Below are 13,014 nucleotides of genomic sequence, written 5' to 3' on the forward strand. Positions count from 1 at the left end.
ATGAAGAAGCTGGAGGCTGGGGTGTGGCTTGGGCCCCAGGTTTGAACCCTAACACTGTCAAAAAAAAAAAAAAAAAAAAAAAAGGAAGACAGATGTCGGGAAGGTGTGGAGTCGGATCGGGTGGGGACCCTTTTCCAGTCTTCCTTAGTCACCTAGCCTGGTGTGTTGTTTCTCCCAACAGGTTCCCTGTCGGCCCTGGTCTATCAGCACTCCGTCATCCCACTGGCTCTGCCCTGCAAACTGGTCATCCCAAGTCGAGGTAGGAGAGACTCCCTGATGCTGTCCGCCCAGAATGCAGCCGGGGTGGAGGCAATACAGGGAACCCCTCCCCCATCTTCTATTTTTTTTTTTTTTAAAGGGAATTGTTCATTAAAAAGCTTAACTCCAAGCACACCCATTCATTGCCAGATTGCTCTTGAAAATACTCTGGTGCTCTAAAAAACTTCATACCGCCTTCTCAGAACAGGCCTTATTCTCAGAGCGGGGGCAGTCACACGAGGATTATATCCCAGTACATGAGAGAGCTTCTAGTGTCAGTCGGCCATTTCTGTTCATTCAGTTTGACACATTGAATTATTTATAACCATTGACCGACATTATTAGCCTAAAGGTTCCAATGCAACTTCAATAACATTAGTAACCACACGATTTAGACACTAATTCAATTATATCTGTATGGAATTTACAAAATCCTTTGATATTTAAATCATAAATTGGTGCCTCTCGGAACACAGTGCTTAGAGCTGCTGCAGCCATCCTGGGAACTTGCTAAAATGCAGGTATTTTCAAATTTGTCAGAAACTCTGGGTCAGAGCCAGGCCTGGGCTGCATGCAGGAGGCTGAGCCAAGTTCACAGGTTCACAGGATCACAGGTTCAAGACCTGCTCCTGCTGCAGAGTGAGTTTACATCACATTGGGCAACCCAGAGATCTCAGAATAAAAAGGCAAAAAGAGGAATGGAGGTGTAGCCCCATGGCAGAGCACCCCCTTGTATGTGTGAGATCCAAGGAGCAAGCTCCATTGCCAACCGAGCAATGCAACCCACCTGTGAACTAGGCCCGGCTGCAGTCTGTGTTCTAACATACCCATATACCAAAGTTTAGAAGCACCAATACAAACAATACAAACATCACTCCATTCTTTTTCCTCCTACTTTTCCTCCTCTCCTTCTTTCTTCTGATACTCTTTTTAAAAGTTACTTTTTTTTCTTTTCTTTTTGTTGTGTAGACCAGGTTGTCCTTAAACTTTCCATTTTCCTGCCTCAGCTTCTGAAGTGCTGGGATTCCAGGCACACACCACATTCCTATTTCTGACATATTTTAGAAGTTTCTTGTTAAAGTGTAATGGAAATAAAGCATGTGCTCTGTGTGGCATAGAAAGTGACATGCGTGGCTGTAGGTACATATTGTTTGCTGGTGAAATGGAGCTGCTCAGTACATCTGTCACTTGATTCTAGCTCATCTCAGAGTGATCGTTTGTGCTGTGTTGAGCTGCAGTGAATTCAGTAGCTCATTGGTTTGTACAAAGACACACTGGTGCAAAATGTCAGAGGTCCCCATTGTTCCCTAAAGCCTTGCTGTTGGTTGCATGCTGAGTTTCAGAGATCAAGGGACATGGGTACCGCCATGGTCATCACCGTCAACAGTTCATAGACACTTAGCAGGGACTGCAGTGGACATTTGAACCCAGCTCTGCTGGACTGTAGCACTTTCCAGTAGCATGGGGGGGGGGGCTTGGAATCATCTTACAGGTGCAGTGCTGACTGCCAAGACCCACTGTGAAAAGAGTATCCATTGCAGGAAGCATGTGCTTGCCTTAGGCCCAGCCAGATTTTAGGCCCAGCGTTTTAATTACTGTAGGGTTTTAATTACTAATTGAATTTTTGTTTCAGACCCCACAGATGACTCGAAAGATAGCTCAGGCCCTGCCAACTCAACCACCGACCTGCTGAAGCAAGGAGCAGGTAAATGTCACCTGAGATGGGACCGATGCCCAGGCCAGTCTTTCCCACCTCCTGCCCCGTCCCCTCCTGCAGGGGCAGGTTGGAATTTTCTCCTGGATTCCATTTCTGTGTGCGGCGGGCTTGGCTCAAGGCGTGCCTGAAATTCGTCTGTACCTGCCTCTGCACAGTGGAGCTGAGGGATGGTCTGCCACCTACTCTAGGCCCCGTGACCCCCCTTTGGCTCTGTGTCTTCCAGCTTGCAATGTGCTCTTCGTCAATTCTGTGGATATGGAGTCGCTCACCGGGCCACAGGCCATTTCCAAAGCCACATCTGAGACTTTGGCTGCTGACCCCACGCCGGCTGCCACCATTGTTCACTTCAAGGTCTCTGCCCAAGGAATCACACTGACCGACAATCAGAGAAAGTAAGCCTATCTGCCTACTTCTTCCTCCAACCCTCCCATTTTTCCACTTTCTCATACTCTGATCATCCCTGTACCCATTGCTTGCCTATGTACCTATGTATCCATCCTGTATCCATCCATCCATTCACCCACCCACCTATCCACCCATCCATCCATCCACCCATCTACCCATCCACCCATTCATTCATCCATTCATCCATCCACCCACCCATCCATCCATCCATTCATCCACCCATCCATTAATCCATTCATCATCCACCCATCTATCCATCCACCCATCCATTCATCCATCCATCCATCCATCCATCCATCCATCCACCCACCCACCCATCCACCCACCCATCCATCCATCCATCCATCCATTCATCCATCTGTCCATCTATCCATCTACCCATCCATCCATCCATCCATCCATCCACCCACCCATCCACCCACCCATCCATCCATCCACCCATCCACCCACCCACCCATCCATCCATCCATCCATCCATCCATCCTCTACCTACCCACTTGCTCATCCATCCATCCTCTACCTACCCACTTGCTCATCCATCCACCTACCCAACCAACCATTCATCTATCCATCCGTCCATCTACCCACCCACCCACCCACCCACCCACCTATCTATCCATCCATCCATCCATCCATCCATCCACCCACCCATCCACCCAACCATCCATCCATCCATCCATCCATCCAGCCAGCCAGCCAGCCAGCCAGCCATCCTCCACCCTCCACCTACCCACTTGCTCATCCATCTACCCTACCCATCTACCCAACCAACCATCCACCCACCCATCCATCCATCCATCCATCCATCCATCCATCCATCCATCCACCCACTCATCAACCCATTCACCCATCCACCAACATATCCACTCTTGCATCCATCCCTGTGTGCATCTGTTCACTTACCAAACCATCCACACATGTGTGCATGTATATATGCATCTCTCTATCCAACATCCATCCACTCACCTCTCCACACTTCTAAAGAAGGGACCTGCTTTGAGCATATAGAATACAGCTGAAGAAAAGCCCTTGATTTTAAGAGTAGAGGCTTTCACACTGTGATCTCTGTGTTCTCAGCCCATTTCCTTCCTCTTCCAGAGCTCCCCATTTATCATTTCTCAATACCAGTTCCCACCCCAGCCCCAGTGTGTGGGGCCTGTGGGGTATGCTTCTATGTCACAGCCTTCTGTCCCTGTGTGGGGCTTAAGTCCTGGTATGAGGATCTCTGGCCATCTTATTCATAAGGAGAGGCTGTATGAACCCATGATAGATAGGCACAGTGATGGGAAGGTGGCCTGCCCTGCAGATGGTGACAGATATGGACAAGCAGTCCCCCCCCCTTCCAGCACTCACTCTGGACCCTCTGATATCTTTGCCACAGGCTCTTCTTTAGACGACACTACCCCCTCAATACTGTCACCTTCTGTGACCTGGATCCACAAGAAAGAAAGTAAGTGTCTTTTAGGCACCTTCGAGCTGTCCCCTGAAGTATGTGTGTGGTGTGTGCCTGTGTACTCTTGCCTCAGCCACAGCTTTGCTGTGTCCTGAGCAGTAAGAGCGATTATTCTGACAACCACCTGAGTCTCCTCCCCAGACCTGCTGACTTTCCATGACTTCACTGTTCACCTCTGCACGCTCTGCTGAGTCTCCTCTCTACATGGGAGGTGGGCCACAGTGTGCTCTCCATGTGGATTATCCTCTGTGGATCCTCTGTGTGATCTTGGCGATGTGTTTCCTGGAATGGGGGCTCCTGTGCCCTCTCCTGGCTCCTGAGAGAGACATGTTACCTTACCGTGGGCATTTTTTCCACAGGTGGATGAAGACAGAGGGAGGCGCCCCTGCTAAGTAAGTGTGGCTTCCCTTACACCCAGCTGGTCGACCTTTGCACTCTGTGGGAGAAATCAGGGACAGGGACCAGCTCTAGGCCAGGGGTCTGATGAGGGCCGGCATGCCAAGGTCTCTGAGATTAGGAGAAAGAGACTATGGCCTACATCTTGATGCTAACAGAGACTTATGTCTAGGCATGGAGTTGAAGGATTCGTGGAAAGAAAGAATACTTAAAAATGGTCTTAAGTGACAGATGCATTTTGGGTAGATAGGAATGGGTTTAGGGATAGGAGAGACTACTTCAGAGGAAGGGGTTGTATGCCTCTCAGACTGCAGGCTCCTGAGGACAGGGTGGGTCTGTCAGTTGCTGACCGTTGTTGAATGAAATGAAGAAATGGAGGCCAGGGGTGCCTGGAGTGGGACAAAGAGAGAGCACCTTGCTTGGGAATGGAGAGGACTAGCTAGGAATCTAGCTAGGGGACTCCAGAGGGGCTGTGTAGGAGGGAGGATGCCTCAGCCTTCTGTAGCCTTCATAGGATCAAAAGGGACCTCACGTTCTTGTGCCTCCCTGTGCCACCGAATCTCTTCATGCTACTGACAGTCAGACAGGCCAGAGTGGGTCAGATGGCAGTGTTCAGAGCAGACACAATTGGCTGGGGCTCTGTCTTATCAGATACAGGTAGATAGGCCTATGTGCTTCTTTTCTGGGCACTCAGAGATGCCCTTTCCCCTGCCTGGGTCACACATACCATTGCCACAGTCACAGTCTGGAAAGGGGAGTGCCCTAACTCATCCCCTGGCCGTTATTGCAGGCCTTCAGGTCCTACAACAGAGTGGAGAGAGTAAAAGTGTTTGTGTGTGTGTGTGTGTGTTTCCTCATCATGTGCATGTGTGTGTGCCATGTGAATTTACTGGGTGCCTATGTGCGTAGGTGTGAATAGAGCGTGTTTGTGTATGCGTGCACAGACACACACAGGCAGGCAGAAGCCAGCCTGGCTAATTTTAGCTGTGGGTGCCATGCACACCCAGCTGAGGGGTTTCCATCGGCATTTCCAGCTGTCCTGATTTCCCCATCTCACTCTAATTAGCAACATGCCGGCTGGGAGGGGCCCTGAGTTCACATTCTGTTCTCTGCTCACATATTTTTAACTCTGTTTTGCAGAGAGAGAGAGAGAGAATGCTGGGTCACTCCCGTTGGTGTTGGAGGGGGCAGGGGACAGGTGTGGGGTTCCTTACCTCTCCTGTTTTCAGGGCTTCCCAGCTTCCAGAGCTAGGAGTGTGTGTGTGTGTGTGTGTGTGTGTGTGTGTGTGTGTGTGTGTGTGTGTGTGTGTGAGAGAGAGAGAGAGAGAGAGAGAGAGACAGACAGACAGACAGACAGACAGACAGAGACACAGAGAGACAGTGAGAGTGTGTGTATGTGTGTGTGAGTGAGAGAGGGAGGGAGAGAGAGAGAGGAAGGGAGAGAGGTAAAGTAGGGGAGATGGGCACCTGCTTGTGTCTCTCTGACCACCTAGGAGGCGCATCCTGTAGGAACCTTCAGATTGGGGTGGGGCTGAGAAAGAACCCAGAGAAGCTTGGCTCACACTCTTCCTCATGTCTGGTCTCCTTGCTCCCTTTCTAACCAGTCTTGTCACTCATACCCAGCTCATCCCCCCTCACCCCCACCCCAGGGAAATGTCACCTGCCCTGAAACAAAGCAAAGCACTGTCCCCAGGACTTGGCTTTAAGAGCTAGCCCCAGTTCTAGACGCTTGGAGAGGTGTGGGGGCTGGGGAAGCCAGGCTGGCCTGAGGTATGTTTTCCTGCCTGGGTTGCCCTCCAGAGCCTGGGCTCCTTAAAATGAATGGCACCCTCTCCCTACCCTCTACAGGCTCTTTGGCTTCGTGGCCCGGAAGCCGGGCAGCACCACGGACAACGCTTGCCACCTCTTTGCGGAGCTTGACCCCAACCAGCCGGCTTCTGCCATTGTCAACTTTGTCTCCAAGGTCATGCTGAGCGCTGGCCAGAAGAGATGAAATCCTGGCGTCCTTGCCCAAGGCCCAGGGCACTGGGGATGGGGCGTGTGGGGAGGGGATCTGTGAATCCTGACCACCTTGAATCCGGGAAGAGGACTTTGGGTTGGCTGTGGAGAAGGAGAGGAGAAAGTGTAATGCTGGGAGAGGGAAGTGAATTCATTGTGGGGGAGGGGAGAGGGAGGGAGAAAAAAACGAAAGGGCGGAAGAGAGGAACTCGGAATCCCCTGTACCGATGGAAGCCACACCTCCCAAAGCCTCTCCAGCTAGCTGGGGAACCTGGCTCCCCTCCCGCTCTGAGAGAATTGAGCTCCCACAGGGAACACACAGGCCTCTTTGGGGGACCAGATTTCATGGAGCAATGAAAAAGTTTGTTCTCCCTATCCCTCCTGCTTTGAGAAGAAACCGAGCCGAGACTCCTTCTCTGGAGGTAAGGTTGCTAAACCCAGTGGCCAGCATATGACATCAAGAGGTGACACTTTCTTACATTTTGCTCACCTGAGGCACCCGTGGTCTGTGCTTGCTCTGACTCCCGTTGCAGGATGTAAATGTGCCCCCCCACACTCATCGATACCTGCCTCTCTCCACTCTAGTTACAAACAGCTCTGCTTGTCTGTGTCCCTTGTGATACACATATACACACTGACCAAAGAAGGCTAGGGGTATGGGGTGGCAGGGTACCAGGTCAGGGACAAGCTGTCTCCTGTAGGAACATAGCTTTATGGGTAGCAGAATTCTCTCTCTGTTCCTACAACTGCCTTCTAGTGGCCCTGGGGGCCTCCAGCCTGTCCCCTGTAGAGACCTTGGTGCAGAGGGCATAGCCAGCCTGCCGCATCAGCCTTGTTCTGTCTCCTTGAGACTGAAGCTGGGCTGGAGAAAGAGGCGATGCCCACAGTCTTGGGAAAAGATACCTGTTAGGAAGGGTGGCATCTTTTCTGTGGCTTGCGGTAAGTTGGGCATGCGCACTGATAGCATCCAGGACTCTGCCTTATTCTCTTCTCTCAGCCCGATTCCTGGGCCGGGAGTGCCAGCTCTAGCTTGAGGCTTGCTGGGGGAAGGGAGCTGTGCCTTTCTGACCTACCCCGTCCTATATGGTCCTTATGTTGGCTTATCCCGGGAGCCTGCTTCCCAAAGTCCTGCCCAGGATACCCGGGGATGCCTGGAGCCCCCTTTTCTCCCTCTGTGTTTTGGGGTCTGACTGTTGCAGACACCTTTCTGGCTGGGGCTGCCCAGGGTGACTGATATCAGAGCACCTCTGGGGTTGCTGCTGGAGAACCACATGGTCCTCCTATAATGCCAAAGCTTCCCTGTTCCCCTCTGCCTCAGTTTCCCCAGCAGAACCTTGCTGACTGTGGGACAGAGGACGGAAGGTATGAATTTAGGCCAAAGGTCCTATATCCATTTGTGGGGTTGGGAAGGTCCCTGTCACCACTCAGACCTCCATTTAAACCCATGGGGGTCCCTAGGGTGGCATTGTACTGATATATAAATATATATAATATATACATGAGACATACTGATAGAATCTGTAAGCTAATAAAAATATAAGAAAAGGTTAAAAAAAAGAATAGGTAAATTGACAAGAAATATTTATTGTTTTCCCATATTGCTTTATTGCCCCTGGCCTCAAACTCTTTCCATTTCTTTTCTAAGGTGTAAGTAAAGTCTGAACTGCAAGGGATCTTTATATTCCAAACAGCCCAGGGCTGGCCTTGGCCTTGACCCTGGTCTTGGCCTCCCTAGGCTACCTCTGGGACTTGGGGGATGACATGCTCCAGCTCTTTAGCCCCTCATTTTCTGGCAAGCAGTAACCCAGCTGCCAGCATCCTGGATGTGTGGACGGCTGCTTCCATCACCACAGGTCTGAGCCAGCGTGTGTTTGGGGATGCAGGTGTGTATGGCTGTGGTGTGTGCATCTCTTGGATTTTTTTTTTCCTTCCTCCTCCCGGGAGCTTTGACTGTGTGGACGTTGTTTTGAGGAATCGGAAAGAAGAATGCCTAGGTTAGGTGGAGATCATGGGTAGAGACCCCTTTGGGCCCCTGCTTCCCAAAGAATAAATGGGCTTAGCAGTCAAGGTCCTTCTGAAGTGTCCTTGCCTCTGAGATATTGAAGGCAAATGTCTTGATCACCCCTTTCCTCATTCCCCAAATGAGCCCCACTCCTTCCCAAACTACAAGAAGAAATTTCTTATCCCTTTCTTTGTAAATACCCTCATCCTGCTGCACAGCTTGGGGAGTCTTCTCCTGGCTGGGATGTTCACTTGAGCCGTTAAGGAGCACCAGAGCTTCTGCACCCTGCCTTAGGCCAGACCCAAGTCTGGGGTCAGCCTTTGTATATGGTTTCACCTTCCCATGCTGCACTCAGGCCCAAGCCGTGTGTGAATCATGGGAAGGACCGAGGTGGATGCTGGGAAGCGGGTGCCTCCCTCCCAGCATGCCTCTAGAAGGAATGGACACCTGAGTTTGGCTTTTCTGGAAGAATATTGGAGAAGGGGCCTCAGTTCGTACACTGGGAACCACACTGTAGCCTGCCCCCTTCTGCACTGTCATTCTCACAGGTGGGCCTCTGCACGTTCATGCACGCACACATGCACGAGCAAACACACACCACACACACACACACATACACACACACACACACACACACACACACAGACCACATGCACTCCCACCACTCTGTATGCAACCTAGTCTTGCCAAAGATTTCTTTTAAAGAAGAGCACTTTTTTACCCATTTTTTTTTTTTTTTTTTTTTGTGAGTGATCTGTTTTGCTGTTCTATATTGTTGAGCCTGTATGTCAGCAGGGAGAGTGCTGTCCGCTCTTAAATGTGAGTGAAGGAGGAGGGGTCAGGAAGGCAAGAGAATCTGGCAGCCTGTCTCGCCATCCACCATCCACGAGAACCCTCAGCTACAGCCTGGGTCCATACTGCCTCTGGCGACTCTAAAGATTGCTGAGGTTGGCCTGGGGCCTCACCCTCCCTGGTATCTGAGGGTGAGATGGCAGAGAGGGACACTGATGAGCCAGGTGTGGGGGGAGGGAAGGCCCCCATAGTTCCAGGGGATAAGAGTGAAGAGCTGGGCTAGAATACAATGGATAGGTGGCCCCAAAGGGAAACCTGGGAAAAATAAACAATTGGATATTGAAGTCACTATTGTGCTACTGTGGACCCCTGACTCCCTTGTCTAGCTATATCTGAGGAACGAATTCACGTCTTAGGTTTGGAAAGGCCATTTGAGTCCTCTCCCCTGGCCTATCCCCAGTGGCTTAGATGGCTTTGGACATGATTGCCAGGATTTCTGGTACACCCTGGCTTTGGAGAGTCCCTGGAGAGACCTATCTGGGGGTGTAGGGAGGTCACTGTGGCTGTGTGTCCCTCTAGAAAGGGGCTTTCAGGAAAGAGAAAGACCTTGCCCTAGGCTTGAATAGAGATGTAACAGACTCCCTCTGCTGTCTGGGAAGTGCGGGAGAGACATGTGAGTGAACAGCATCCATCCTGCTCTGGGTTTTCTTCTCCATCCTACCTAAGATTTCTGATCCCCCTTTCCCAGCTTTAGACCTTGGGGAGATCCATCCAAGGGAACCAGCCCTCTCCTGCCTCCATGCCTTGGGTCCTTGAAGAGCTGGGACCCAAAGCTAGGGCCACCCCTACACTTAGGCCTTGGTGGAAGATCTAGAGACTGGTGTTTCCATAGTCAGTGGTGACAGGATGTTTGTGTGTGTGTGTGTGTAAGTGTGGGCGTGTGTGCATGGTTTGCTCTCTTTAGGGAACTTCGAGGTGGGAGATGGAGGTGGTGGATGGAGGGATGTCAAGTTCGATGTGACCCAGTAGTGAGAAGAACCAGGAGGTGAGGCCCAATGGGCCACAGATTGGTAGTATTTTAGTACTGGTAATGGAGAGGACAGCCACGTGGGAGAAGGCTCAGCAGGCCTCTTCCTTGTTGTCTCCTGTCTCCTCAAACGGCTGACAAGTTGGAGGGTCCCAGTTGGTTCCCATGCCTGGGCCCCTCACAACAGCAAGGCCATCGATGTGCGACACACCCACGACATGTCTTCTCGTCAGTGTTCACAACCCAGCCCTTCTTGTGGACCCACATCTGGCTCGTTTGTGTGTGAGCGTGTTGGGGTGTGCATGTGGTATCTCCTCACGTTCTTTCTTCCCTTCTTTCATTCAAAACAAATGTAAGAAGTTCCGTACACCCTGGTTATCCCAACCCTGCCTCTCGGGCCCTCTGCTGGGAAACCCACGCCCAGAGTCCATCCCCTGACTCCCCCCCCCCGCCCCCCGCAGCCCTCTGCTGTGTATTTATAGATGGAAATATACTTTATATTTTGTATCATTGTGCCTATAGCTTCCGCCACCTTGTATAAACCCTGTTGTATGCTACGTGTTCTGGATACGAATGTATGTACACATATGCTGTTTCCCTCTGTACAGCTGCCTGTCTCTTACAATCCATTGTATGGCTTTATAAATGATAATGTTAAACACACACCCGGGCTGTTGATCTAGCTGTGTGTGGCCTCTGCTGGGTCTTCACTGGGCAAGAGGGGTCTTTCCTGAGCCCCAGAGATGAGGGTTTTCAATGATGCTTCAGGGAGCCCAGGCACTGGTCCCCACCCGCTCATCCTGTTCATCATATGGACGCCCAGCTGAAAAAGAACGTCAAAGAATAAAACAGAGTGGATTGACGGGGTGCCTGTGTAGTACAGGCCCAGCTGGGTCCAGGAGCTCAAATGGTAAAAATGGGAATTTGTCTCCATCTTGTGGTTATCGGGCAGACTTTGTCCCGGTGTGAGGCCACTCAGTTCCATTGAGAGGGGGCCTTTTCCTTCCATGCTCTAAGCAAGAGCTTACACAAATCCTCATTGGCTCTGAGAGAGCCTGCTTGAATTCAGAACTCAGTCCAGATCTGGGCTACACGAATGCCTTCAGGGCCTTCTGAAACTACAGGCAGTCCTGGAGGGCTGTGGCCTCTGAGAGGAATGAGCAGAAGCTGTCAGGGAAAGTGACTGGGTGCCTGCCACCAGGTGGGACACCTGTAGCTCACTGCTACCCAGGGGTTCCGTGTGAGCTCACTGGAATTTAGGAATTTGGGTGGTGCTACTTGGGCATACTGAGCACGGTGGGCATGGAGAGCTTCTCAGAGATCCAAAATCTTCCTGGGACTCAGCTCCCTGCTCCACGGAGTGCTCTTCGGTCCGAGAAAAGTCTCAGTCAGCTGACCTGAGCAAGCATGGCTGCCTTGTGGTGGGGCTTTGGGGGCAGCCTTGACACACTGTGGGTGTTGAAACTCACTGACACTCTTCAAGGTGACAGAGGACCCCACGGAGCTTTTGTATAGACTCATATCTTTTGGTTTTTACACAGTAGAAGCTAAAACTGAGAACACTTCAAAAAAAAAAAAATTCAGTCATATAACAATACTAAACTTACACACTGAGTGTGGAAATGAATGACATTTTCTAAAGTAAGCATTAGGCAGCATTGTTTGGTGTGGTTTAAGGCCTCTGGTCTCTGCTGTTGTCTGTCACGCCTTCTGCTGTGACAGGTCATTGGAAGAAACTGTCTCCTTGGAAAAAAACAAACAAACAAACAAACAAAAAATAATGGCTAAACAGCATGGCGAAATAGTTTTGATCTTACAGTCCCTGAAAAGGGTTTCAGGGACCCCAGGCTCCCAGATCACTCACTGAACTCCACTTGTCTACAAGAGACACCGCTGGAGAGGCGGAGCCTATCTGGTGGGAACAGAGTGTGCCTGTATTTCTGTTGTCTGCCAGGTGTCATGTCCCACATCCCGGGGGACACACCAGGAAACCAAAGCTCTGAGAAGTTACCTTGTCTTCTCAGAGCGAGAACAAATGGTCACTGAGGACTGGAGCCTGAACCAGCAGGCACAGGAGTGCGTTTTCTCAATCAAGCAGGTGTACCTGTCCTTGTGCCCATCCCACAGATGAAAAGACTGAGGTTCGCAGAGGGTGAGGCATTTGTTCAAAGTCATGATGCTTGAGTAAGTGGCCTGGCTGTGGACCTTCTCTCGAGGCCCTTCCTAGCTCAAGGCCCTCTGGGAGAGACTAGCTCTGGTGAGCACTGGGCATACCTCAGGTCATACAGGTGTGACAGGTAGGCAGTCAGGCTGGCTTCCCAGGGAGGAACCAGGCCTCTTGGTCTTGGGATAGCGGGTGTCAAGAGGGCCTCCTATGATGTCACGCGGAAGCACAGGAATGTGATGACCTCGAGTTCCTGCAGTCTGAGACTGTCTTGGGGTGCAGGAACTCTGATTTGGGGACAGGGGATGGTCAGAGGCCAGTTTTGGAAGCTGTAGCGAGGCCACCAAGGAGAGGGCAGAGGGCAGAGTGGTGGGGCTAGAAGTAGAGGCAGAGTACATCCCCCCCACCCCATGCCCAGTTCTCAGGTTAGCTGAAAAGTCCTGATCCTAGGCCCCACACCAGGCAGGGCTCTGTGGGTCAGTCTCAAGTGGTCATGGACAATGTGTCCTGTCTCTAGCTGGATTCTTGTCACACCCTCTTCTAAGAATGGGATGGGTAGACAACAAGGGGAGGAAGAGAAGGGCGTCTATTTGCCATGCCAGAATAACGATTTAAATGGGAAACTAGAAACGGAGGCCCTAAGTGGCCACAGGATGCTGTCAACTGAGAGAGGTTGGTAGCATCCAAGCTCTGAGGCTTCAGCAGGCTTTGGGGTGCCTAGCTGAGAGGATGTGGGTGATAACAGCCCTGTGTTCTCCATAGACGGGCTTTGAGGTATCAGCCCCCAGATTGTTAGCAAGCG

The 13,014-nt window shown here is 51.2% G+C and overlaps 1 protein-coding gene and 1 long non-coding RNA gene across 7 annotated transcripts in view; one reads left to right on the plus strand and one right to left on the minus strand.

The window, feature by feature from the left end:
• The window catches only part of Tns1 (tensin 1), a 174,184-nt gene extending 163,473 nt beyond the window's left edge, over nucleotides 1–10,711 (plus strand). For all 6 annotated transcript variants that reach the window (XM_059278370.1, XM_059278366.1, XM_059278367.1 and 3 more), the window contains 6 exons: nucleotides 182–259; nucleotides 1,892–1,963; nucleotides 2,199–2,367; nucleotides 3,762–3,830; nucleotides 4,193–4,225; nucleotides 6,078–10,711. In XM_059278370.1, the coding sequence (XP_059134353.1) occupies nucleotides 182–259; nucleotides 1,892–1,963; nucleotides 2,199–2,367; nucleotides 3,762–3,830; nucleotides 4,193–4,225; nucleotides 6,078–6,222 (566 nt within the window). In that variant the 3' untranslated portion in view covers nucleotides 6,223–10,711. The remainder of the gene's footprint in view (nucleotides 1–181; nucleotides 260–1,891; nucleotides 1,964–2,198; nucleotides 2,368–3,761; nucleotides 3,831–4,192; nucleotides 4,226–6,077) is intronic.
• LOC131923375 (uncharacterized) lies at nucleotides 10,515–12,412 on the minus strand. The gene is made up of 3 exons (XR_009382591.1): nucleotides 12,323–12,412; nucleotides 11,656–11,791; nucleotides 10,515–10,871 (listed from the first exon to the last, which is right to left on the minus strand). It is a non-coding gene; the product is annotated as an uncharacterized LOC131923375 (long non-coding RNA).
• Between the last annotated feature and the right edge of the window lie 602 nt (nucleotides 12,413–13,014).

The sequence above is a fragment of the Peromyscus eremicus genome, chromosome 13, assembly GCF_949786415.1.
Source record: "Peromyscus eremicus chromosome 13, PerEre_H2_v1, whole genome shotgun sequence".
Taxonomy (NCBI): Eukaryota; Metazoa; Chordata; class Mammalia; order Rodentia; family Cricetidae; genus Peromyscus; species Peromyscus eremicus.